The 25778-nt window shown below is 38.1% G+C and overlaps 3 protein-coding genes across 12 annotated transcripts in view; 1 reads left to right on the top strand and 2 right to left on the bottom strand.

The window, feature by feature from the left end:
- Positions 1 to 3334: 3334 nt before the first annotated feature.
- LOC111320531 (uncharacterized) lies at positions 3335 to 5108 on the bottom strand. Its single transcript, XM_088731086.1, has 3 exons — positions 4853 to 5108; positions 4353 to 4644; positions 3335 to 3784 (listed from the first exon to the last, which is right to left on the bottom strand). The coding sequence occupies exons 1-3, from the start codon at positions 5014 to 5016 to the stop codon at positions 3335 to 3337; spliced, it is 906 nt and encodes a 301-aa protein (XP_088587212.1). The 5' UTR covers positions 5017 to 5108.
- Positions 5109 to 9015: 3907 nt separating this feature from the next.
- Positions 9016 to 25778, top strand: part of LOC148740817 (uncharacterized) — a 36688-nt gene continuing 19925 nt past the window's right edge. The window contains exons 1-14 of one of the 8 annotated variants that reach the window (XM_088731025.1): positions 9019 to 9320; positions 9614 to 9646; positions 9904 to 9984; positions 11095 to 11181; positions 11302 to 11343; positions 11561 to 11626; positions 11793 to 11840; positions 11926 to 12029; positions 12784 to 12866; positions 13072 to 13151; positions 13558 to 13665; positions 13940 to 14021; positions 14127 to 14187; positions 14560 to 15664. In XM_088731025.1, the coding sequence (XP_088587151.1) occupies positions 9257 to 9320; positions 9614 to 9646; positions 9904 to 9984; positions 11095 to 11181; positions 11302 to 11343; positions 11561 to 11626; positions 11793 to 11840; positions 11926 to 12029; positions 12784 to 12866; positions 13072 to 13151; positions 13558 to 13665; positions 13940 to 14021; positions 14127 to 14187; positions 14560 to 14667 (1047 nt within the window). In that variant the 5' untranslated portion in view covers positions 9019 to 9256 and the 3' untranslated portion in view covers positions 14668 to 15664. Of the gene's footprint in view, positions 9321 to 9613; positions 9647 to 9903; positions 9985 to 11094; positions 11182 to 11301; positions 11344 to 11560; positions 11627 to 11792; positions 11841 to 11925; positions 12030 to 12783; positions 12867 to 13071; positions 13152 to 13557; positions 13666 to 13939; positions 14022 to 14126; positions 15665 to 25778 lie in introns of those variants that run through there. The other 7 variants (XM_088731042.1, XM_088731027.1, XM_088731033.1 and 4 more) reach the window with 7 other exon arrangements.
- LOC111345560 (angiopoietin-related protein 7) lies at positions 18451 to 25390 on the bottom strand. Of its 3 annotated transcripts, none has more exons than XR_015990965.1 (3): positions 24761 to 25390; positions 21280 to 21663; positions 18451 to 20871 (listed from the first exon to the last, which is right to left on the bottom strand). XR_015990965.1 is itself a non-coding variant. In XM_088731176.1 (3 exons), the coding sequence occupies exons 2-3, from the start codon at positions 21521 to 21523 to the stop codon at positions 20612 to 20614; spliced, it is 504 nt and encodes a 167-aa protein (XP_088587302.1). In that variant the 5' UTR covers positions 21524 to 21663; positions 24761 to 25389; the 3' UTR covers positions 18451 to 20611. The 3 variants fall into 3 exon arrangements, 2 of the variants coding, with proteins under 2 accessions (XP_088587302.1, XP_022808585.1); XM_088731176.1 differs by having other exon boundaries at positions 24761 to 25389; XM_022952850.2 differs by lacking the exon at positions 24761 to 25390 and having other exon boundaries at positions 21280 to 21665.

Below are 25778 nucleotides of genomic sequence, written 5' to 3' on the forward strand. Positions count from 1 at the left end.
TAGGGCAGATACACACTCTTTCTCCACAATCAATCGAATGAGATGATATTAAACTCCTTTTGAAATAAAAAGAAACCTTGTCAAAAATGACATGCAGTATTAATCATCTCACATCCTTATGCCGTGTTTTGCTTCTTACTGGTACAGCTGGTAACACCAGTCTGTTTGAGAGCTGAATGATCAATACGTTACATAACCTCTAAGCAATCAGGTTACTCGGAAACATCGGATGATATGATTCCATCGTAAGCGCATTTAAGGATAATTTTTAACAGGATAGGTTACTCTTTGGATCATCATAATTTAAAGTATACTTTAGCGTGGTGAAGGGAACTATATGAAATTCGGCAAAAAAATAACGATATCATGATTACATAAAGAAATCAGCTAAGATATTCTCTTTATATGTTTGCTCCTGAGGTATGTAAAGGAATTTTAGAAATCAAAAGATACCCATAATTAGAATCTGCCCTTCTGATGCCACAAGGTGATAAAAAAAAAGTTGGTATCACGTTGCAAGTTTTGCGAAAAGACAAGGCTTAACTCACGTATCTTCCAAAAGTCCTATTTGAAACTACCTCGTGATATTTTGTCCACATTTAAGTTGGCAAAGCACCTCTGTAACACTACAAGTTAGATCTCCGTGTTTCTTTTTATCTTTTCTTTTGAAGCTGATGCCACATTTGCAGAGGACTTCCACCATTGAACACGTCGCTTTGTGTGCGTCTATTTGTTTCCTTTTCATGCTTTCTTGGCATTCTTGACAATTTAATTCTAACTCCGGACACTGTTCTAGGTGATCTTTGGCCCGGTTTAGCGCAATATTCTCTCCGCAGCACTTGCACTGCCCATGGACCATCCCAAGCATGGTATTCGCGAGGCGGTTTGAGCAGACCGCCGTCACAGGCTGACGGCACATCTCACATGTGCTGGATTGCCCTTGGCTTCTTTCTTAAACATATCCACGCAGAAACCACAAAGGGAATGGCCACACGGTGTTGCTAGTTCTGCGTCTAGAATGGGATTCTTGCTGTAAAAGAGAAGACGAAGTAAGGTCAGGAAAATAGCTCCAGGCTGGCATGTTATTCCGAAAATGGCGTGAACTGTATTATCCATTCAAGTCACAAGTTAAATATTTATAGCAAATGGTAATAACTTCAACTTACCAAACATTACACAGGTATTCAGCTGGGATAGAATCGCTGAATGCGATGAAGTCAAAAATCGAACGAGAGTGACTCATGTTTGGTCAGTTTAAAATGGCTTGTCGTTTCTCTTCGCTCGGAGGATCTCTCTCTCTTTCTCTCTCTCTAGCTTTTGTTAGGAGTGTGAAGGAATAAACCGCCTATGTTTGTGGAACATCAAAATTCACAGGAAACAACTTCCCTTCAACAACCAATAGGAAAGTAAACCACAGTGACTCTCAACAAGCACTCGCGCACTTTGATAACAGGTATATTAAAGTTGTATTTCCACACCTTATTCAATGACAAAAAGTGTTCATGGGACAAAGATTATTTTAAGAGATACTTCCTGGTACTGCACTTATAAATGGGAAGATTGCATTTTGTTTAGATAAACATTTTCCACAGGATGAGATCTCCAATGTCTGCATATTTTCACCATTTAAGTTGTTTTAAAAAATCATCTCGAATAAGTCATTCAACAATACGTATTGCACGTCTGCAGATTTCGAATTATGCCTTGCTTAATTTTGGAATGACATTAATTCCTGAGTTATTGTCGATTTCATTGCGACAAGACTACTTTTCAAGTTTGACAAGTGCTTCGCTTCGTTGTATAAAGTTCTGTTTCTACTGAAATCAAAATTGCTTATCTAAAATTGTGATAACCTCCATTGTGATAACCGCCGACAGTATTTGCGGTTGTGTGTGCCTGGATTAACAGGAAGGGGGGGGGGGGGGTATTGTTTAAATAAGTTGTGAGAACCAATATTAATGGTCAGAAAAGAATAAATGGATAAATTCAACTGTTAACTAAGGGAGTGCAAACCTTTACTGTTTGGATGAGCAAACCTATCGCTATCAGTTTCGCTTTGAATAAACGATTCCTTTCTCTAGAACCTTTACAGTGTATAAAAGTAGAAATTATTAGGGCCATCATTACCTATCGACGAAAAGGACTTTTCATTTCATTTGATGGGCATAGTTTTTCGCATCTTGTTGATACTGAAATCAAAATTATGTAAAAACCGCCAAAGGTATTTCCTTTGTGTGGGTGGAGTCACAGAAAATAGGCTATTGTTTAAATAAGTTGTGAAAACCTATCTATTATCACAAAAGAAATGAATGGATGAAATAAACCATTAATTAAGCAAGTGCGAGCCTTTCAGAGTATCATTGAGCTAACCCATCCGTTTTGCTTTCAACGAATGATTCCTTACTTTGTGTCACATTGGCAATAATCATCACCTTCTGGCTATGTCATTAAGTCGCGAGACTCACTTTATTTCAACTATTCATTCAGAGGCGATGTGCGAGAAAAAAAAACAAAAAGCGAGAAATTAAGCCGAAAGTCGTCAGTACGGAAATTGTTCACAATTCCAAGATTGCTTAGCCTCGCTAAGTAAAAGATATAAATGTGGAGGTGTAGTCTGATCTTCCGGGTGAGTGTAGTCCTGAGAAGGACTGTTGTCGGTGGTAGTGACTGACGTTTCGACAACCTGTGCGGAAGTCATCATCAGAGTCAAGTGAATGATTGTTGTCAGTAGAATGTTCTTATTCCAGTTCGTGTGAAATGATCGGTTGGTTTTGCCGTGATGTTATTGGCTGTAAGACTCAAGTAACGTAAGTCGGTCGTGACTAGTCTGTGTCAATCTCTCGGTAAAGTTAGGTCGTTCTTTTTCGGTCGTTTGTGATGTTTATGAAAAAGAACGACCTAACTTTACCAACAGATCGAAACAGACCAATCACGACCGACTTACGTCACTTGAGACTTACAGCCAATAACATCACGGCAGCACCGATCATTTCACACGAACTGGAATAAGAACATTCTACTGACAACAATCATTCACTTGACTCTGATGATGACTTCCGCACAGGTTGTCGAAACGTCAGTCACTACCACCGACAACAGTCCTTCTCAGGACTACTAACCCGGACGATCAGACTACACCTTCACATTTTACCCCCCCGGGTTCAAACCATTTACTGCAAAAGGTATAAAGGAAATTGCTGATTGCAAGTTTAGGAAAAGCGATGGTTTTTCCGCCTTGTTTTGGCCTTATCAAAGCCCGAACACTTCGTTTTGGGGTAAATAAAACAAACACTGTTCAAGAGGCATACTGGAGTTTTCATGGAGTTGCTATTATTTATAAGGGATAGTACGTTGGTGCTATTGCCAGAACATTTTCGAAAACGGCTTCCAGCCCGCGCCAATCTCGCAACATGTGTTCGTCAAGGAAATCCTGGATGTCCCCTAGGCGGATTCCTTTCTCTCTCTTTACGTGGTACTTGACGCGCGCCCACGCTGACTCTGCCTCTTGCGGATGTACGCCAGTAACGGGATCAACGAAGTTGTTCTGATGGACAACTATTCTGTGCATGGTCACGTTAGGAACGTACAGATGAAGGTTCCTGTACGCAGCCCAGTCGTCAGTGTGCACTTCTGATCCAGGCAGGAGGACCCTTTGAAGAATATTGGACAATGCTCGGCGGTCTCTTCTCCTCACAACTTGAAAGTAGCCGCGACAAGGACTGTGTTCCGTAGAGATAACGCCAAACACCCACACTTCATTGCTGGCCATGCGACCTCTTTGATACTATAACGTTTAAATTTTTTAAAGTGGAGATTTACATTGGCATTCATGCTTGTCAAAATAATGATTAACTTTGATTTGATGCGTGCGAAATCAAGCACCCTCCTGGCATATAAACCCTCCTTCTTACCAGATTTAATGGCGGGTGTTAGGCGTTTTTGTACTATGGGCACAGTAGCCAGAAAAACGGACAATTCTTCAACCTGGCTGTGCTCGCGAGCATATGTATGACTTGCAGCAAGAAAAAATGCTTGCGGATCAAACCCTATTAATATTTCGTAGTAAAATAATTTTTCCGTACGGAGAGTTGGATGTGTCTGATACTTGGCGGCAATTCTAAAGACTACTCTGATTGTGGGATGTTCTAAGCTAGTAGAGGCGGGCGTATTACAGGGGGGCAATCTTAAGAGGGATCGTAACCTCTGAAAAACCATAACCAGATAAATAAATGAGACTTGGCGAGCACGGAAATTGATAGATTTTCTTTAAAAGTTGTCAAGAAGTTGATACGAAACTAAGTTTTCAAACAGAAGCCTCCGTTTGAAATGAAAATGACAGTGCACTTACTCACCTTCGATTTGTGCTTGAATTGACTTTCGTCACACTTGACCACGTACACACGCCCGCCAAATGGGGTGACTGGTCTATCTTCTATATCTCTCTTACAAATGAAGCGGAGCGTGGCAAACACACGTCCAACGGTGTTTTTCATCAATCCAACCGTGGAAAAAACTCTAGAGCGCAACTCGCGCTGACTCCACAGATGGATCACAATTAGGATTTTTTTCAGAGGAATCCGGGGAAACTCGGCGAAAAAACTGCCTTCTCTCAGAGACTTTTTGCCTCTACAGCCTTTGCATCTCCTTATAAAGAAAAATATTTTATAATTATAGACAAGGATCGATTGTTAGTCATTTTGCTTAAATTTGGAAAAGGGAAAGCAGTGGTCTAACTCGTGAAGAATTCCGATTTACGATGATCACTTATTTCAATGCTAAACTACCTAGTAGTATGTCAGTGATAGAAAGTAGATATTTAAAAAAGGTTAGTATTGGTACTGTCTATTCTTACCACACATATTCATCTACGTGGTCTGGATTTCTCTCTACTAATTCCATTCCTCTATTGCATGGCACGCATCTCAGAGGACTCGCTATCAAGTTGTGCCGCTGTAGCCAAGTTATTACATTGAGGACTGGACCATTAGTAGGCCTGTTAATGTCCATGAGATTCATCTTGATGCTCTTCGGATGCTTGATTTGCTGTATTTTACTACTTATTTTGTGACTGCTAAGAAACCGCTACTGCTGCGAAAACGAGAGGCGGAGCTGCGACCCTTTGTTCTGTCGTTCTTTGAAATAAAATTTTCGCACTTTGTTTGTGGCCTTTTCACAATAACCATGGAAATTCTCATGCCCTCATTGGTCGAGAGTCATTTTCAATCTTCGCCACGAAGACTAAACCATTTCTCTCGTGAAACAAATGCACATTTCTGAAATATAGACAATGACAAGTGTCCGAGTTCCAAGATTGGCATACTCGGAGAAATTTTTTAATAGCAACTTGTCGAAGTGAAAGAAGTACGCGGCGAAAGAAAATCTTCAGAAAAGAAGTGCCGGTTCTCGGTTCGCAAGGAGGAAAGAGGGCGACCTTGTGAAAATACTTAGAGATGCCGAAGTGAAGGGCACAAAAATAAAAATGAAGTGGGTGCTAACAAAATTGAGGGTAAAAGATTCTATCAATTCACTACTTAACACGAGGTAGTGAATCTCATCGCCTCTTTGGTTACACTGTCAACAACACACACGTGAAAAAAGCAACGATCGATCATGTCACGTGCGGGAGATTTTCGGAAAACCTTGGCGCATTAACTGTACCTAAGAGATAATAATCTATTTCTACATAGATTGTGCTCAAAATATAGGTTTAGAGCACATATCGAGCGCGAAAACGTCAACGTTTATGGAAAACTTAAATTTATGCGAATTTCTTGAATATTTATCAACTACTAATAATAATAACAACAATGATAATAATAATAAACTTTATCTATGTAGCGTCTATATCACTAATTGCTCTAGGCGCTTAACAGTATCACAAAATGTATTTAAAAACACTGAAAAATCTAACAACTACATTATATAAACATGGAAATTAAACAGAAATATATTTACAGATCAAGAAAGCTTGGCGACTTAAATATGTCTTTTTTGGAAGAATTCAAGGAATCGGCATTTCTTAAAGATGCGGGTATGCTGTTCCATAATTTAGGTCCTTGAGTAACTTATTCGAACAAGAACGCAAAGAGTACGAGCTGGTAAAAAAGCTGAGAAAATTGGATATATTTCTTGGTGAATCTCCAAGGGCCTCTAAGGATATCAGTTTTTGTAACTTTAGGAGTTACCCTAGCTAAATAAAAGTATCTACTACTACTAGATTACTACAGTTAAGAAAATCATCCCCTCCGAAAGCAAAGAACCATCTCCACAACTCAAAGTCGACGGTCAAGTAATAACTGAAAAGAGCTCAATCGTAAATTATTTCAACAGTACATTCGTAAATACAGCTGTCAACCTTTGAAAATCGTTTGTAAATGCTGCATCGAAACTCTCGTGAAGTATATCTTTAACAGAGGCTACGAACGCTACTTTTCTGTTTACTGACAGTTCTGAAACTGCTGTTCAGTCGGAAGGCCGACGACTTAAGTCAGGCAAAGCAGTCGGCTTAGATAACATTCCACAGAGACTTCTAAAGGACGCTTCTGCAATAGTCACAAAACCTATTAACAGTAATAATTAATAAAGGCTGATAGTTTTAAAAGAAACTGTTTGGGGCTGCGTCGGTGGGAGTAACGAAATAATTTGGATATATCAACAAAGTTGAAATGGTAAACTAGCCACCGTAACGATTACAGAAGCTGACGTTTCAAGCAATAATTAATGCTTCACTGTCTCAGAGCAAAGTTCCCGACGACTAGCTTTTGTGGACTTGCGTAAGGCATTCAACACAATAGATCATTCTATTTTTTTCAGGAAACTTCGGTATTTTGGAATCAAAAGCAAAGAACTGAACCGATTTGAAAACTATGTCTGGCCGCACCCAAGTTTTAGCAATGCCGGACTTCTGGATAATTTTCAAAGAAGGGCATCCAAAATTGTTTCAAAATCTAAGGATAGTGGGCAAGCTTTAATGGATCTTAAATGGCCTTTCAGTAAGTGTTATTACAGTCGAGAAGAGACGAACATACTTTTAAAGTGTTTAATAAATGTATTTCTGGTAATTGTCCTCTATACCCAACCCTAACCTTAATAATACCAGAAGAAGACAAGGAAATTTGCTTCATTTGCCTCGTGCTAGAACTGAAACAGCCAAGAAATCTTTTTTTTTTTTTTTTTATCATGGATATGTTGTTTATAACAGTCACGTTAATTAGAATTTTCTGTAATATTATATTGAATAAGACTTTTTTATTATTTTATATTTATTTTTGGATCCTATTCACCAGGGCTCCTATCGATAGCAGAGCTTTAAGTTCTGATGGGACTACCCTGATGTTGGGATTTCTATTTATTTTTATTTTTATCTATTAAAATGGGAGTTAAATGTTCATACTTATTTGTAAATGTTACAATGCGCGCTGCCCTATTCTGCACTAGCTGTAGGCGGTTTAAGAGAACTTTAGGTAATCCATATAAAATAGCAGTACAGACAGTAGTCCAAGTTAGTGGTAACAAAAGGATGAATAATTGCTTAAGCAGATTCACGATCCAAATATGTACTGATCTTACTGATATCAGTTAGTTAGATGGAAATGACATTTTTCGAAAATCTTTTTAATGTGGTCTTCCATATCAGCACTGAGATGGAGTATCACTCCAAGATTACGAACAGAAGAGGAGGATTGAATAGTTTCACCCCCAACATACAAGAACAAATTCCAATTTCGCCCATGTCAGCGCGAACCGAGCTCTGTCTAAGTTCCAAGCTATTCTTGACTGTTGTTAAAAGTTATTGTGATTAACGAAAACTAAAGTTTTATTTTAACGTTGACATAAAAGTATCAAACATTTATGTGGCGAATTTTGATATTTAGGTAGCCGGACAATTTTTTAGAAAGTTTTCGGCATTTCAATGAGGGACTTTCCAGCAACTTTACTAACCCAATCGAGACAGGCTTAGTTTTTCCTCCTACCATTTACCAAGTGTAATTAGAAGGTGCTACATCTTTTCGTTTATTACAAAGTGCGATGGTCTGTTCTTACCACCTAATTCCACACTCCCCCTGTTGGGGCAAGGCATTGATAGGTGTATCAACAGTAGCTGTATATTTCATGAATAAAAATTGTGCTGCAAGATGAAAATTTGCAGCAGTGATGAACATGGCTGAAAACTGCAAACTATATCCGTTATCAGCAAATGAAACAATATTATGATTGTCATAGTGCCAGAAATGTTTTTTTGACATTATCAATTTTGTTAATTAAGAAACGAAACGTTTTCACATCTGCCTGCGGTGCATCACTTTATTTGACGTAACGATTGTAAAGAATTACTTTCCGAAAACATAGCTATATTAGAACTATTGCTGCAATGACCACAATTTAAATGTAAATACATTTTGTATATGTAAACACATTACCCTTTTCTTTGAGGAAAAAAAATCCTGTCCAAGAATTACGAAAATGGTTCTAATTATTTTTTTTTTTATTTCATGCGCGAGATCAATGCAGGCAGTCCCAACCGGGCAAGATCGGCCCATCTTGCCCGCTATAGCGGTTAACCGTTTTTATTTTTAGATTGCTCTTTTATCGAACTGTCATTGGTTCTAACCTGTTGACCCTGGCTGGTACATGGGATGATATGTGCGGGGATACCATGAAGGCAACGTTCAAAAGCCGCTCTAGAGTGTTCATGCGATTAGATCGAGGTAAGATAACTCTTAACGAAAAGGAAAAGTCATCTTCATAGTTAGAAAAGGCCCTAGGGAAAAAAAAAAAAACATTTTCATAACGACAAGACATGTCCAAGCCGTAACAACAGTCCCGATAAAATTTTAACGAGGATTACTGGAAAATTCGAACCAAGTTTTTCGACATAATTTTGAAAAGTATGCTGAAGTTTGGAGATAGAGCACGTTGCGGTACTTCATGCTTCAACCCGCGAGAGGATGACACGCGAGCTCCACGCGAGCGACGATGCGCAAGTGGCGGGGTCTGGCCCGAGTTCAATCCAGTCTTTACTCACTTGTGCACGGTACAAGTGCTGAAGAGATCTTTTACTTAAACGTAGAAGATGCATTTTTTAAGTGTATTCGGAAAAGTTCGTTTGTTCACAGGACTGAAGAACAACAATGTGTAGTAGAATTATGGTTACGAATATCTGTCTCATTCAAGGACTACTCATGTTAATCTGCACCATATTTAACTATGTCTGCACTCGGCTCAACTACACATCAGACAGTGTCTTTTAAATTTAATGAATAACGTCGTCGTTCTCTTTTTTTCAGATAGCACGAATCAAGATCAGGATGGCGAAGCAGGTGATTATTAATTAATGAAAAGATCAATATTAAAATTTAAGCATTAAAGGCTTTTCGAAGACGATCGAGCACCCGCCATATACCGATAATTGTAGAACTTTCCTTGCCTCCTTGCCAAGGACGTGATTGAAATTCATTCCTAGCTTAATTTATTGTTATGTTCTGATAGTAATTGCAGTTTCCATGAAAAGATGATCTTAAGTGATTCATGATGTGCTGAACCTGCACTCGGCTAAACTACATCATTCAGTTTCTTTTAAATTAACTTAATAACGTCGTTCTCTCTTTTTCAGATAACACGAATCAAGATCAAGATGGTGCAGCAGGTGATTATTAACGAAAAGTTCATATCATATTTAAGTATTAAAGGTTTTTCTTAAACGATCGAGCAACCGCCAATTACCGGTAATAGGAGAACATTCCTTACCGATTGAAATTCGTTCTTAGCTTAATTGACTGTGATGTTATCATTAGCAATTTCAGTTTCTGTGAAAAGATGATGTTAAGTAAACCTAGAATACTTTCCAAAAGAATCACTTTCTTTCAAGCCGATTGTGCTTTTCTTTAATGCTTGATACAACAGGGCAATCAACATCAGGAACTGGAAATGTTGGAATTGGGGTAGCGAGAGCCCCCAACGAGGTGGTTGTGGTTCCTCCAAAAGGTACATTGCATTATGTGTTATGATTAATAACTTCTAGGATAGTCAGAAATGAAACTTGATTTGGTGCCAATAAATGGGGCTGTAACGCAAACATGTCATCTGGTGTTTAGATGAGAAAAACTTGTGTTAATATTTAACCCATTAACGTCCAGTGCGCCCGTATGCGCCCATGGGGACCCACACCCTTTCTACGCCCTGTGACGTCATCAATTTTAACTCTGGAGCACGAATTCGAGCATGTACTTGAACGGGTTGAAAATATCTTGCAGACGATACCAGAATGAGCGCAATTGAGTGGAGGAGATTGGAGAAATAGCCAAAAAACCGTGTCACTTTGACTGGAAAATCTGCACGAAGATCGTGTTTCACTACCCACCTACCTTTCCGAGCATGTGCTTTGAAAATAATGAGTAGTTTCTGAAAAATCTCTACACCAAAATGAAGCCTACTCAATTTCCAGCAAGTGAGGAGAAACTTTAGGCAAGGAGAGGGGAAAAAAAGGGCAGGAGAAAGAGAGAAAAGTAGAAGTCGTAAGTGGGGCGTGACTTTTCAACCCAAAAACTATGTCGAAATTTTGCTCTCTGCGCGTGCCTGAGATTTTCAGGCCGCCATTTTGCATTTGGATCGAAAGGCCGTCGAGTGCACGAGCTGTCAAGTGGTTTTTGGTAAGTTAGAGCTTTTAAAACCCCAACAGTGACCCCAAATCTGCTGGACTAGCTTCAAAACACAGTTTTCCACAAAAGCTGCGGCCATTAATGGGTTAATTTAGGTGGACCCTAAAATAGCCATCCATATATTATTTGATTCAAATAATTTTTATGGCCACTGCCTCCTATGGAGGTGAAGCCATAATGTTGACTTGGTTGAGTGAGTGAGTGAGTGAGTGAGTGTGACTGTAGAATTCGAAAGGATAGATGGATTGAGGAATGGTGAGGTTCTTGAGCTGGCTACTATAATTTGTCATTCCTCTTTTATTATTATTATTATTTGAATCATTCATTTATTATTATGAATATGACTATTTGTTACCATCTATTGGGTACTCAAAAAGATGTGATATGTAATAGTAGTAGCCATATCCAGTCTTAACTGCCTACTTTTCTACTTCAGATGAAAACGCAAGTGATGAGGAACTTGGTAGACCTATCTTTACTTCATCATCAATAGTACATCAAGTACCCATTGTAGCAGATACATGTAGGTATACTTTCCACACTTTTTCTGCCTGCAGAACTAAAGTGTAGGTTAGCATTGCTCTTGCAGCTTTAATGAACTTGTTTTCCTTTTTTCTTCTTTTTTTTTTTTTCTTTCAATTAGGTGACCAGAAAAGAGCAGAGATGTTTGTTGAAAGCCTATATGGTAAAGATGAAGGAAGTTCAATATGTAATTATCTCTGGAGTTGAGTTACAAACGGGACGGGCATAATTATATTGCACAAAGAGATATTAAGAATGGAATACCCACTTAAAAAGACTATGAGAGTTTTAATAACTTGAAAGACAAAACTTATAGCTGAAACTTATAGCTGTTTATAGTCTTTGTAATCATTCACCCTAAGTTGTTCTCAGTTTCCTAGAGTCAGTAGTCACATGCTGTCCTATGGCAATGGATGGCCACATTTTGGCTGCACAGGCAGTAGAAGGTAATAGTGTAATCCAATAATTATATAGAAATTTTAAAGGTCAAATATTGGCTTGTCAATTCTAAGTTCAAATTATATTTTGATAGGTTTTGAACATGAATATTGTAAAATAATGTAATAGAAGAAATGGAGATTAAGTTAAAAAAAGACGTGTAATGTTTTTCAGTGGGAACAGTGGAAGAGGAGGTGGATCAACTGGTTGGTGCAGAAGCGAGTAAGTAAAGACTTGAAATGAATCATCTTAATCTGGTCCTGCAAAGAAGTTATGTGCTCAATTGATTCTACATTCTTACTGTTAGACCCAAGATGTGGACCAGCCTATGATTTACAGCTTCTAAGAAAACTAATGGTAGCACATGATGTGCCCCCAGTGCTACCATTCCTGTGCATAAATGCACGAGAAGTAAGTGCGTGAAGGTTTGTAGGGATGATTTTAGATAAGAGTTGCATACAAAGTCTCTTCAGGTTATGATGGTCAAGTCACAGTTGGCCTAGTCATAAGCATGTGAAACTTCAGATTGTGTTGCAGTCAGGTTCATGACCTTGCTATGTGTCAGGGGTTTTTGTGTTTGGATGAAATACATTCTTTCTCAAAGTGCCTATTTCCAGCCTGCACCATTAATGACAACCAGAAAACTTGCAGGGAAACCTAATCAAATGCTGGGGATTAACCTCTTAGGAGCCAACAGCTATACATGACCTTGTTTCTTCATGGGACTCACATTTCATTAATTCTAAGGTCTAATGTTGCAATTTAGAATCAAGGTTAGTATTACAACTGACTGAAGTCTATCTTGGGTTCATAGTGTTTTCACATAATTATATAAAATGTACATGTGACTTTGTGTTCATGTTTAGTTTTTTAAGCGCTTTGCGTCCGATTCTAGTGTTAGAATTGTGACATAAAACACGTCACTTAATGTTTTTGACATTTCTAATCAATTCTTCCCATTCCCTAAATTATACAGATGAGTCATCACTAGTTGAAGGTTACATACATCAAAATACACTGAAATGAAATGCGTGTCTTATGAAATTAGAGGTTCTGCACGATAATGTTTGGAAGGGAAAGACAAATGTTGTGCATTTGTACAATTAAAAGTAATTATTATCATAACATTTTAAAAAATCTTATTACATCTAAAAATTGAACTCAGATGAGAAAGCAGTGCCACCAGGACTGTATTACTTTGGTGCTCATCCGCTACAAAGCTTCGCAAAAGGCCATGGATAACTTAAGGTACACCTCCTGTAAATTTCTGCAATATAACTTCATAACAATCAGAGCAAAGAATTATACAGTGGTCATGCTTTGCATTTCATTTCATTAGGGATAAGTGATTCTAGTTTAACATATTTCAATAATAGCTGAGATGTGCAAGTCATATAGTAGTATTGTATCCATCACTTCATTGAATATAGTGCACACTACTGGTTCATTTCAGAGCTTTGCTGGATATATCAGATGTGTTGGGAACCTGCTATCTGTGTGCCTCCCTTCAAGGCAGCAATTTTGATAACAGTGGTAAGTGTTTAGGCTTGATTACCAACCTCTGTTGTTGTTGTTATTATTATTATTATTATTATTATTATTATTATTAGCTGTTGAGACACTAGTGGTTCTCCTGGTGACTCACATGATTATCAAGCTGTATCCCAAGGAAATCATTTTCAAAATTTTTCCCACATTTACCATGAAACAGCAGTTTATTGGACAACAAAAGTCAGCTCTCAAAAGGCATGTAACCTCAAACAAATTTTTCCATAGCTCATTGTCAATCACAACATTGTCTTGGAAAATAAAAGTTAGGAAACAAACACAAATTAGTTGTTCAACAAAAATGCATGCAAAAGTAATATGTTTTGAACAGAACCATCCAGAAGAGACATTGCCATGTCCTCAGTAATGTAATGAATTGACTGTCTTATAGCTTGTGGGAAACATCAACAATCTCAACAATCAAGTGAAGATGTGGAGATCAGGGTGATGCACCCCACGTTAACTTCCAACAGGATGATAGTTGGAAGTTTGATAGCAGGTCAGTGCAGGCATCTGAGCTCCCAATTTGTCGCTCAAATTGTAACCTATCAAAGATATCCCATACATGGTAATCCTGTAGCTGATAATCATAATTTACAAAAATCTCAAATCTCCTGATTTTCTTCTGATTTGGGAGTTTTAAAAAACATTTACAAACAAACAAACCAAGAAATGAAAAAAATGCAAGTGTATGATGTTCTGTTAAATTATGCAATTTAACACTGATAATTATCTAGTTGTGTTTTAATGGTATGGATGACTATGTCTTTAAGGAAATGAAAGTAGCCTTACAAGAGAGTTGGTAGAAGCAATACACCAAGGTAAGGAGGCTTCAAATGCTCTTAAGGCTCACAGGTTAATGTTGCAGTGTATTATAACTAATTATTGTTCAGGTTGATCTCATTATAACCATAATGGTTTAAGTTTTCTAATTCAAACTACATTAATTTGAATTTACAGGGACCTCTTGGAAAGGGACCGAGCTATAAAATTACAGCAGGAAATTGAATTGCAAGCTTCTGTAAGTTTTGTAGATTACAGATAAATTGGCAACCATTAAATACACTGTAGATTCAAAATTGTGTACCAAAGATAGTTAAATCTGCATATACCACACATACAGCACAAAAATGCCAATGCATGTACATTAGAAAAAGAAATGTAAAGTACTTATAGAAAGAACTCATGGTGTATATCTTTTTGGTAGAAGAGGAAAAATTAAAAAATACAAACAATAAGGAGGAAATTAACTGAAAATACCATTGTTGGCTTTCTGGATAAACCACTCAGACACTACAAAGATAGCACTATATGAACTAGGAAACAAATGTAGCTTTATTGATGTAAACAGCTAAAAGAAAGAAATTATGATGTAATTATTTTCTTTCTGTAGAAAAGAAAGATTGATATAAAAACAAGAATGAAGAAACTGGCAATACAATTGTTGGCTTTATTTGAAATGTATTTTATAAAGTGGTGCTTTGAATTACATATACTTTAATACACTAAGCTAATTCATACCTCCCTGACATGATTGAATTTAAAGCTACCTTTGTTTCATTTTAATTATTTTATACTCGTTAATGTTACATCCACAGAATAGGAAAGGCCAAATTTAGTGTTTGGTTAACTCCTCAGCCTTAATTGATTTTACCAAATTTTAAATCAGCCAAATACATGTAATTAAATCTGGTTGGAGAGGAGTGGAAATTATGTGTATTGTAAATAACTGCAAATGTGCTAAACTCAGAAATACTTGTTGATAAAGTCTATATATCACATAGACAGAGAAAGCTTTTTATCCATAATTGGTGTAAAAACTAGGAACTTAATTCTCCAGAATCAATAAATACATATATATATAATGAAGAATAGAAGCAAATTTTTAATCCATCATAAAGGTCTCTCATGGTACCCCTATAATTTCAAAGAGTAGAAATTTTATTATAGTGGAAAATATGCTAAAGAAGTTGTCACTTTTTGATTTTGATTAACCCTTGTACTTCTTTTTAATGAAATATTTATTCAATACCCATATTGTAATTCACACATTTTTTTAAAGCATTAACTATTTACCTCTTGCTTATTTTTAATGACATGAATTTCAGATGTAAGGAGTTTGTTGAGTGTCTTAAAGAATGAGTGGCTCATAAGTTGTTAGGAAGTAGGCGCTGTGCCTATATTGAGTGTCATCATCTCAATATTAATCTGTAGAAACATCAAACTCTATCTGTTTATATTGCATGGATAAACTCTTCAAACAAATTAGTTTTAATGCAAGTGGTAAATGATTGTTTTATCCAAGTTAAACTTCATTCCCCTTCATTTCTTCAAAAAACGTGATGAGATACATTATTAATAGTTTGTCTATTTGCATGTATTTTAATGCTGTCAATACAAATATAATCAAAGTGAATAAGGTCCAGGTTTAGCACTAGGCAAAGTGTATTCAATATCCGTAATTTTTTAATACCTTTCGAATAAACTTTGGAAACTTATTTGCAATGACCTTTCTAATTACTTACTAAGTTTATTCCAATCTCTTTGCCTTTTGCCTGATAGACTGTGGGAATGAGCAGGTTTGCTACTGACAATAGTTATGATCCCAAATGGGTCTCTGTGCTTTTCAATAGTACAAACAATGGATTCGAATATGCAACATTTTCATATACATTTTAAACTATTGTTAACCCTAAACCTTGACCTCTCAACAAATACATGAAAAGTGATTGTATTCAACCCATTGCTCCTAAAATGTGTACCATACTTTCAAGGTTTTATGTTTGATTCACATCTTCAAGGGTCATAATACAGATCATAAAAGAGTTGTAAATTTCTGGTTTATGTTTGAGCTTCAAATTCATACTTTACAACCAGATCAAAGCCTTCCACTCAGGGATTGCCTTACATTTACGGGTCTTATAATCAGGGGTTCTTACAGTCAGGGGTTCTCACAATCATGGGTTCTTACAATCAGGGGTTCTTACAATCAGGGTTCTTACAGTCAGGGGTTCTCACAATCAGGGGTTCTTACAATCAGGGGTTCTTACAATCAGAGGTTCTTACAATCAGGGTTCTTACAATCAGGGTTCTTACAGTCAGGGGTCTTACAATCAGGGGTTCTTACAATCAGGGGTTCTTTCAATCAGGGGTTCTTACAATCAGGGTTTCTTACAATCAGGGATTCTTACAGTCGGGGGTTCCTACAATCAGGGGTCTTACAATCAGGGGTTCTTACAATCAGGGTTTCTTACAATCAGGGTTTCTTACAATCAGGGGTTCTTACAATCAGGGGTTCTTACAATCAAGGGTTCTTACAATCAGGGTCTTACAATCAGGGGACTTACAATCAGGGGTTCTTACAATCAGGGGTCTTACAATCAGGGGTTCTTACAATCAGGGGTCTTACAATCAGGGGTTCTTACAATCAGGGGTCTTACAATCAGGGGTTCTTACAATCAGGGGTCTTACAATCAGGGGTTCTTACAATCAGGGTTTTTTACAATTAAGGGTTCTTACAATCAGGGGTTCTTACAATCAGGGGTCTTACAGTCAGAGGCTCTTACAATCAGGGGTTCTTACAATCAGGTGTTCTTACAATCAGGTGTTCTTACAATCAGGTTTTCTTACAATCAGGTGTTCTTACAATCAGGGGTTCTTACAATCAGGGTTTCTTACAATCAGGGGTCTTACGATCAGGGGTCTTACAATCAGGGGTTCTTACAATCAGGGGTTCTTACAATCAGGGGTCTTACAGTCAGAGGCTCTTACAATCAGGGGTTCTTACAATCAGGTGTTCTTACAATCAGGTGTTCTTACAATCAGGTTTTCTTACAATCAGGTGTTCTTACAATCAGGGGTTCTTACAATCAGGGTTTCTTACAATCAGGGGTCTTACGACCAGGGGTCTTACAATCAGGGGTTCTTACAATCAGGGGTTCTTACAATCAGGGGTCTTACAATCAGGGGTTCTTACAATCAGGGGTTCTTAAAATCAGAGATTCTTACAATCAGGGGTTCTTACAATTAGGGGCTCTTACTATCAGGGGTTCTTACAATCAGGGTTTCTTACAATCAGGGATTCTTACGATCAGGGGTCTTACAATCAGAGGTTCTTACAATCAGGGGTTCTTACAATCAGAGGTTCTTACAATCAGGGTTCTTACAGTCAGGGGTCTTACAAGCAGGGGTTCTTACAATCAAGGGTCTTACAATCAGGGGTCTTACAATAAGGTGTTCTTACAATCAGGGGTTCTTACAATCAGGGGTTCTTACAATCAGGGGTTCTTACAATCAGGGGTTCTTACAATCAGGGGTTCTTACAATCAGGGGATCTTACAATCAGTGGTCTTACAGTCGGGTTCTTACAATCAGGGGTCTTATAATCGGGGGTTTTTACAATCAGGGGTTCTTACAATCAGGGGTCTTACAGTCAGGGGTCTAACACTAGGGGTATTAAAATCAGGGGTTCTTACAATCAGGGGTTCTTACAATCAGGGGTCTTACAGTCAGGGGTTCTTACAATCAGGGGTTCTTACAATCAGGGATTCTTACAATCAGGGGTCTTACATTCAGGGGTTTATATCAGTGTGATTTATATGAAAGAATGTGCCCAGATGTTGATATTGATCGTTGTTCCTTACGTTCAGGGGTTTATATCAATGTGTCTTACAGGAATAGGCTGTGTCCAGATGTTGATATTGATCGTTGTTCCTTACGTTCAGGGGCTTATATCAGTGTGTCTTACACGAAGGGGCTGTGCCCAGATGTTGATATTGATCGTTGGTCCTTACGTTTATGGGTTTATATCAGTGTGTCTTACACGAGTGGGCTGTGCCCAGATGTTGATATTGTTCGTTGTTTCTTACATCCATGGATTATAATCAATGTGTCTTACATGATGAGCTGTAGGCAGATGTTGCAACTTATTTTAGTATCTTACGGTTAGGGGTCTGTTTTGATCGTAACTCTTTATTTACAGTGCGTATTCTGTGCCCAGATGTTGATATTGATTAATTGAACTTAAAATGTCACATCCATGTTAAACCTGTGTCCAGTTGTTTATTGGGATGGTAAAATGTTATATCTAGGGGTCTGCGCGCAGATGTCGATATCGATCGTCGATCGTGAAGGTCAGAACCTTACTTGACATCCAGGGTTTTATATTTGTACCTCTATATTGTCGCTATGTAGCGATGATGATTTACATAATGGGGCTTTGAATAAAATGTCATGGTAGTTTTATATAAGGGTCTGTTCCCAGCTATTGATAATGATCCAATAATATTTTTTCGTTGTATTTATTTCTTAGTTTTCGAAACCACTTTCTACTGTTTTGTACATCGTTTAATCTGCCTGTTCTCATCGCTTCGTTATCTCCAAGTCCTGATTAACGTCTCATGGTTTCATTTCAATAAATTTCTTTAAAATCTTTTTCGTCTTGAACAACGTTAACATCATTGTAATTACCGTTTCTCAAATAATTTTCTGTTTTTACTTGGGTTTACCGACGTCCTGCGAGTTACGTTCCGCACTCACATTGCCTTCGGTTTTGACCCAAGGCCTAACGTTTCTCAAACTTAGCGTGCTTTTGTGTTCAAGCGCCTGAGTCAGAAGAGAATTTAAATGTTGATCGAAACATTATATGATTTTGGGTTGTAGGGCTTTTGCACGAATTATGAACAGTTTTCCTAAATATTTCTTAATTACCTTACTTAAAAAACTTAATCCCACCCCCTCCCTGGCTATTACAGGTAATACGTAGCAAATATGCTGAGGACATTGCTTGCATCTCAAGGAAGTCCCTAAAGCAGATTACTCACCTAAGTGCACAGTTAAGAGCTCTACTCACTCTAGAGCTTTCGTCAGATTAATGTGCCTGCTTCTAATTACCTTTTTCTAGGTCTTAATGTTTAACACATTGAAAATATAGAAATTACGATCTATTGAAGTTCAAGTTTTTCAATCACATCAATAGCTGTATTGTTTAACAATGCTTATAGATAGCTCACTTAAAGTCCAACTTATTGAAAATATCAAAAGACTTCGGACCATCCATCATCACCTACAGTTCGTCAGAGATGAGCCCGAATGAGTCAAGGTCACGGACACTGTCAGCGTGTCTGCGTTATGGCCACCGACATTTCCGTTCTTATATAAAAGGATACACTTGTATTCACCATTATTTACTTTAAAGAAGCAGCAAGGTAAAAGGACTGCAAGGGGAATTCATATTCTAGGTCTTTTCCTTCTGGGTTTCTTTCTGCTGAATAGGGTCCTCGAGCACTGACTGTAAGATCATTGCATCGTGCAAACTTCGTCATTTCATAACCATTGCCTCAAGCTAAGAAACCCTTCGTGATTTTACGACACGTTTTCAAAACTTAAGAATTTTGTAAAAGTCTGTTGAAATTTATCGCTGTTATAATTGAGGTAACGAGATTCACGTTGTACATTTTGACATGAGGTGGTCGAGACTTGCAATGATCAAATAAACAGAATTATTAATTGATCCTATTTTGCCCATCAAATCTCTCTTGAGCTAATTAGATTTTATTGAGTGGATTTCGCAGTTGTAAGATCAACATATGAAATATTTTAAATTCCTAAAACGGCTCATTTCTTTAGTTGAGGAATACTTCCAGTTAAGAGACGAGGATACGTTAACTCTTCATAAACCTCTTCGAGTATGGATGGAAGAGAAGGAAGCAGTGCAACACAATTTATAGATATCGACTAAAATCATTAGAACGTGACTCAGTTGTGTTGAATAAAATTTTGGATAATTGCGAAAATGACTTTAAATTTGCACGCTTGGGGAATGCTTGCGATAAACTACGATATCTTATATGTCACGAGAGTATAAACATGAAAGAATTAACCCTAACATTGTTTTTGACATAAGGCTATCCTGGGAAGTACTCTGGCTCTCTAAATTTCCCCCACAAACCACGTCTTGTTAACATATTTCTTGTCGAAAAGAATGATAAATATTGCAGAGTCTCTATTGCACAAGCTGATCAGTTGAGTATCAGCCAACCCGGTCAGAACAAACGATTGTTTAAAATCTGCTAAAGACAAGGCTAACATTAACGAGAAGCTAAAAATCCCTATTCCAGTTCAACGATTTCGCGAATTCGAACTAACAACAGTCTGTTTTTAAGAGACAACTAGCAATTCCACGAGACGGCAAAAATAACGGTAGAAACATGGCGTAAATATTTCCCTTTGTTCTGACGACATAACCAAATATACACATGAGATATCACGTCACTGTGTAGAACCTTCACCAAATTAGACATAACTAGTTTAACAATATCTTTAAAAAAGTATTAGCCTTAGAGAGCTAGCGATTTGTCCTTTGATATGGACTTTTTTATCTTTGGTTTTTTTAAATCATTGAAAGTAACAAATTATTGGTGGACGAACTGTTGGATAAGATAGCTTTAAGAATAATTTGCTTGTCTTATTTTCATCTCAGATGTCGAGGGAGTGCTGCCGTAATCAGCATCGTTGGAATCTAGAAATCCCCAATGAATTTTACCGTCTCCGGTTTTCACATAAGCACCATTAAGGTTGGAGTGGCCAGAACATGTCGTTTCATTGTACCACCAGCCTCCAGCACTTACTAGATTACAACGTGTAGTAGCGGTGCCAAACTTGGTGCCATTATGGGGTGTAAGGGAGTCTCTGTCGACAGTCTTATCTAGAAGAAATATTGCATTCGTCTCATTATTAACTCTTTAATCATATCAAAACTTAAGAAGTGTGGAGCTCCTTTTTTTTTTTTATCTGATGAAGCGAGAGCGGATGTTTTGTTGTGCCACAGGCAGAACTAAGGCTTTGGTGACCTCGATCAAGGTATTTTAGAGCTCAAGGATGCTATAGATTCCAACCCTCGTGTACCAGGCGGGTGCTTTGCCATTAAGCTATCGGGGAGTCATGAAGACACAGATCAATTGTAAATCTCATCACAGCAACATTCATGTACAAGGTACGTTGACACTACTAACAGAACTTACAACACAATACAGGCGTCTGGACAACACCTTTTTGCAAAGTAAAGGCATGGAGACTTTTGACAAATATATAACTTACTAAGAGCCGAACTTACCCCAAAGATTGCCAAGGTTTAGTGTGTAGTTACTATTCTCGTCCCCAATGGCAAATCTCGCGTACTCAGCGTAAACAGTTTTGATGTCTCTCCTTCCAAGGTCCACTCGCAGCTTGTTTTCTCGCTCATTTCGTGTCAGACGGTAGATCTTGTCAAGTCCGAGCCAAAATTCACCAATAAGGAAATTTCCGAAGCCACGTTTGTAGTCATCCAAGGTGCGGTTGAAATTAACGGATCGATTCATTCTCCTTTGGAATACTGTCCAACCTCCACCGGTCTTTGTCTGATCGCAATAGATATCAAATGTACCTTAGCCATCGGGGTCGATCGTAAAAACACCGCTGATTGTTTGACCTCATCGTTGCAGATCAGTACAGTTCTTTGCTGTCGAGGAAAGTTGGCAGAAACTGAATATGATATTGCTGAAGTTTACGGCCTTGACCAGTTAATAGCCGAACATAGTAGAATTACCGACAAATCATGTACTCTAATTGATCTAATTTTTACAAATACTCCAGATAGGGTCGTCTGCTCAGGGGTCTCACATACAGGCATCAGCGATCACAGTTTAGTTTACGCTTTTCGTAAATTTTCTATAGAATCGACAACGAATCAGCATAGTACCCTGAGATATAGGAATTTTAAGAATTTTAACACTGATCACTTTCGTAACGATATATGTCAACAGGATTGGAGTAGCATCGAAAGCTATTCTGATCCTAATTTAATTTGGGCTGCATGGAAACAACTATTCCTGGAATGTGTAAACAAGCATGCCCCACTTCATGTAAAACGGGCGCGCGCCTCAAAGTCACCTTGGATTGCATCTTACTAAAAGAAACTAATGCATGACAAAGATATTCTTAAATTGAAAGCATCGCGTTCTAAGGATGCTAATGACTGGCTACAATTTAAAAAATGTCGCAACCTAGTTAATAACGCAACTAAAAAAGCAAAAGAGCTCTATTATAAAAGGGCATTAGATGAAAACGAGAGCAATTCGCGCCAGACCTGGAGGATTGTAAATAAGCTCACGTCGAGGAAAACTAATAATTGTTCCATGAAAGAAATCAAAAGGAACGGTAACTCTATTTACGGCCCTCCTGAACTGACCGATGCCTTCAACAATCACTTTTCTTCTAATGGACCCAAGCTTGCTAGCCAGATTTATTCTAATAATGGTCCATCACACCTACATTATCTTGAGGGAATTGACAAACGTTTTGAGTTAAAATGTAGTAATTCTTCTTAAGTGTTCTCACTTTTGTCTAAGCTTGTAAATCGAAAGCCAGATGCTTAGATATGATATCTTTGCGACTTCTTAGGGAGTGCGCCGATCTGATAGCTGATCCTATGTGTTCTATTTTTAATCAGTCCATCAGATAAGGTGTTTTCCCTCAGGAGTGGAAATGCGCAAAGGTTATTCCACTTCTCAAAGAGGGCGATCACTCCGACTTAAACAATTATCGCCCAATTTCTATCGTCCCTATAGCAGCTAAGGTGTTTGAGTGTATCATTTAGGACCAGTTTTACGGTTATCTCACTGAAAACAATTTGGTTTCCAGCAAGCAATCTGGTTTTCGTTCGCTCTATTCGACTGTTACTGCCTTGTTGGAGGCCACAAACAATTGGGCCTTCAACATTCATAAAGGCAATATAAATGCAGTTGTTTTTCTCGACCTAAAAAGGCTTTTGATACCGTTGACCATACAATTCTTATGTCTAAATTATTCGAATATGGTATCCGCGGTATCGCTTATAAATGGTTTAGGTCATACCTAGATAATCGCAATCAACAATGTTTCGTAAATTGTTCGCTCTCAATTAGTTAAGTTCTCACTTGTGGAATTCCGCAAGCAACAATTCTAGGACCTTTGCTTGTCGTTTTATACATAAATGATCTTCCTAATTGCCTGTCTAATTCAGTTGCACGTATGTACGCCGACGATACTCACCTGACCTTTGCCAGTGACAACATAGAAATGATCAATGATGTTATGAATCATGACCTATCCAATGTTAATACATGGCTCACTGCAAACAAATTGAATCTAAATTCATCTAAACTGAATTCATGTTAATTAAATCGCGGCAAAGGATAGGTGCTTACGATACTTCCCCTAAACTAATCATAGGTGGTGACATAATTAAACAAGTTAGCTCGGTTAAATCTCTGGGTGTGCATATAGACGAAAACTTTTCATGGAATATGCAAATTAAAAAAATAGCCAAGAAAATTGCATCGGGCATTGGAGCAATTAAACGTTGTAGGCCTTTTGTTAACCGAACCACGCTTGAGTCCGTTTTCAATGCCTTAGTTCAACCGTACTTTAATTACTGCAGCGAGGTCTGGGGGCATTGTAACAAGGATCTTTCGAGTAAGCTCCAAAAGTTGCAAAACGGGGCTGCCAGTATTCTGACCTTCTCCAGTTAGGACACAAGCGCTGATCCTCTTTTTGAGCAACTTAACTGGAGACGGTTAGATACTCAGCGACAAATACAAGTGGCCACCATGGTCTATTAATCTTTAAATGGCCTTGCGCCCGACTATCTTGGTTCTCTTTTCACTAAATATGATCCTCCTTATAGTCTAAGGAACTCTGAAAACAAACTAGCTGTTTCATTGTTCCGCACCAATTTCCTGAAAAATAGCTTTCGCTATAACGGTGCGGTTATCTGGAATAGCTTCTCCCCTGAATTGCGGCAAGCAAAATCACTTCAATCTTTTCGAAATGGTAGTCGCGATTTCTTTGTCTGAATCGACAAAACGCACACGGCATCTATGTAAAGCAGAATTTCTTTTTTTTTTTCTATATTTCACTTTTAAATTTTAGATCATGTTTATATAGATTAAACTGAGATTGTAATTGTAATAATAGATTGCAATGATATTATTACTTATCTGATAGATTTACCGTGTCTAAATAAAAATAAAGTTCAAGTTCAAGTTCAAGTTTCAAGTTCAACCTCAATATTAATATGAATATGTGAACATGAATTTCATGTCCTTTTAATGGAATTGGTGATGAGTTAAATCATTCTATGTTGCCCATGCATTCATAAGTGTTAAAAGACGAAAAAAAATAAAAAGAAAAAAAAAAGAAATTTAAGAAAGTAGAATCAATGGGGTAGACTAATAGTGACAAGCGCGTTACATGTTTCAACCAACGATTCTGATAAGTTGATCAGTATGAAACGAACGGTGACTTCAAAAGAGGTCACATGCATGGGGAACAGTCTCGGAATTTCACTTTTGTCCAAGAGTCATAGAAACCTAGTTCTTACTAAAAAAAAACATAATTATGAGATATTACAATTCAAACTGACTAAACTGAAACACACATGATTCACTGCAACTCTGAGTTTCGTACTTTCGAACTCGTCAGACAGAATTATTTTTTGAGTGGGATCCTCTTACAGAAGAAAGCTAAATAAGATTTGAGGGTTTGCCAGAATATATAAAAAAAACTGTGAGTCATACCTGTCTCGTCGTTTCTGTTCTCTTGATGAGTGCTGTTTTTGTGCACTGTCGGGTGAACTGTCGGGTGCACTGTCGGGTGAACTGTCGGGTGAACTGTCGGGTGAACTGTCGGGTGAACTGTCGGGTGAACTGTCGGGTGAACTGTCGGGTGAACTGTCGGGTGCACTGTCGGGTGAACTGTCGGGTGAACTGTCGGGTGAACTGTCGGGTGAACTGTCGGGTGCACTGTCGGGTGAACTGTCGGGTGAACTGTCGGGTGAACTGTCGGGTGCACTGTCGGGTGAACTGTCGGGTGCACTGTCGGGTGAACTGTCGGGTGCACTGTCGGGTGAACTGTCGGGTGCACTGTCGGGTGAACTGTCGGGTGCACTGTCGGGTGAACTGTCGGGTGCACTGTCGGGTGAACTGTCGGGTGAACTGTCGGGTGAACTGTCGGGTGCACTGTCGGGTGAACTGTCGGGTGAACTGTCGGGGCTGCACGAGTTAAAGATAAAACTTGAATCGTAATCAAAAGTGCCACACTGAGCAGTGAAGTAGAACTTTGTAAAGCAGACATGATGAGATGGAACTTCTTTCTCTGGCTTGACATCTACAATGGCTTGCGTTGTAACGCAGTTTTAGACTAAAGAAATTTAAACTGCTCAACCTTGTATTTATAGTATTAGGAAGCTTATTTTATTACATGCATTTCAGCTGGAGTACTTCGATCAGGCGTAATACCGAAGATGCGAGAAAGGAGTTTTATGTTCTTCGGGAATTCCCGTCATACAAATGGTTCTGTCGATGGGGGTTTTTTAGCGATGAGACAATATTCATAGGCAACGGAAACCTCATACTCCATAAAGGCGCTCCATCAGAATTGTCCCCCAATTGTATTAACCGGATAGGGAAGTTAAAAAGAGAAAGTTCTACAAGGCTGCTGTAGATTAATCGATTCATTTCATTAATTTGCGCGGTTTCAATATTAATAACCCAGTAAAAATGGCAAACGCACGAATGTCAGAAAGTTTTCGCCTTA

This window comes from Stylophora pistillata, chromosome 1, assembly GCF_964205215.1.
Source record: "Stylophora pistillata chromosome 1, jaStyPist1.2, whole genome shotgun sequence".
Taxonomy (NCBI): domain Eukaryota; kingdom Metazoa; phylum Cnidaria; class Anthozoa; order Scleractinia; family Pocilloporidae; genus Stylophora; species Stylophora pistillata.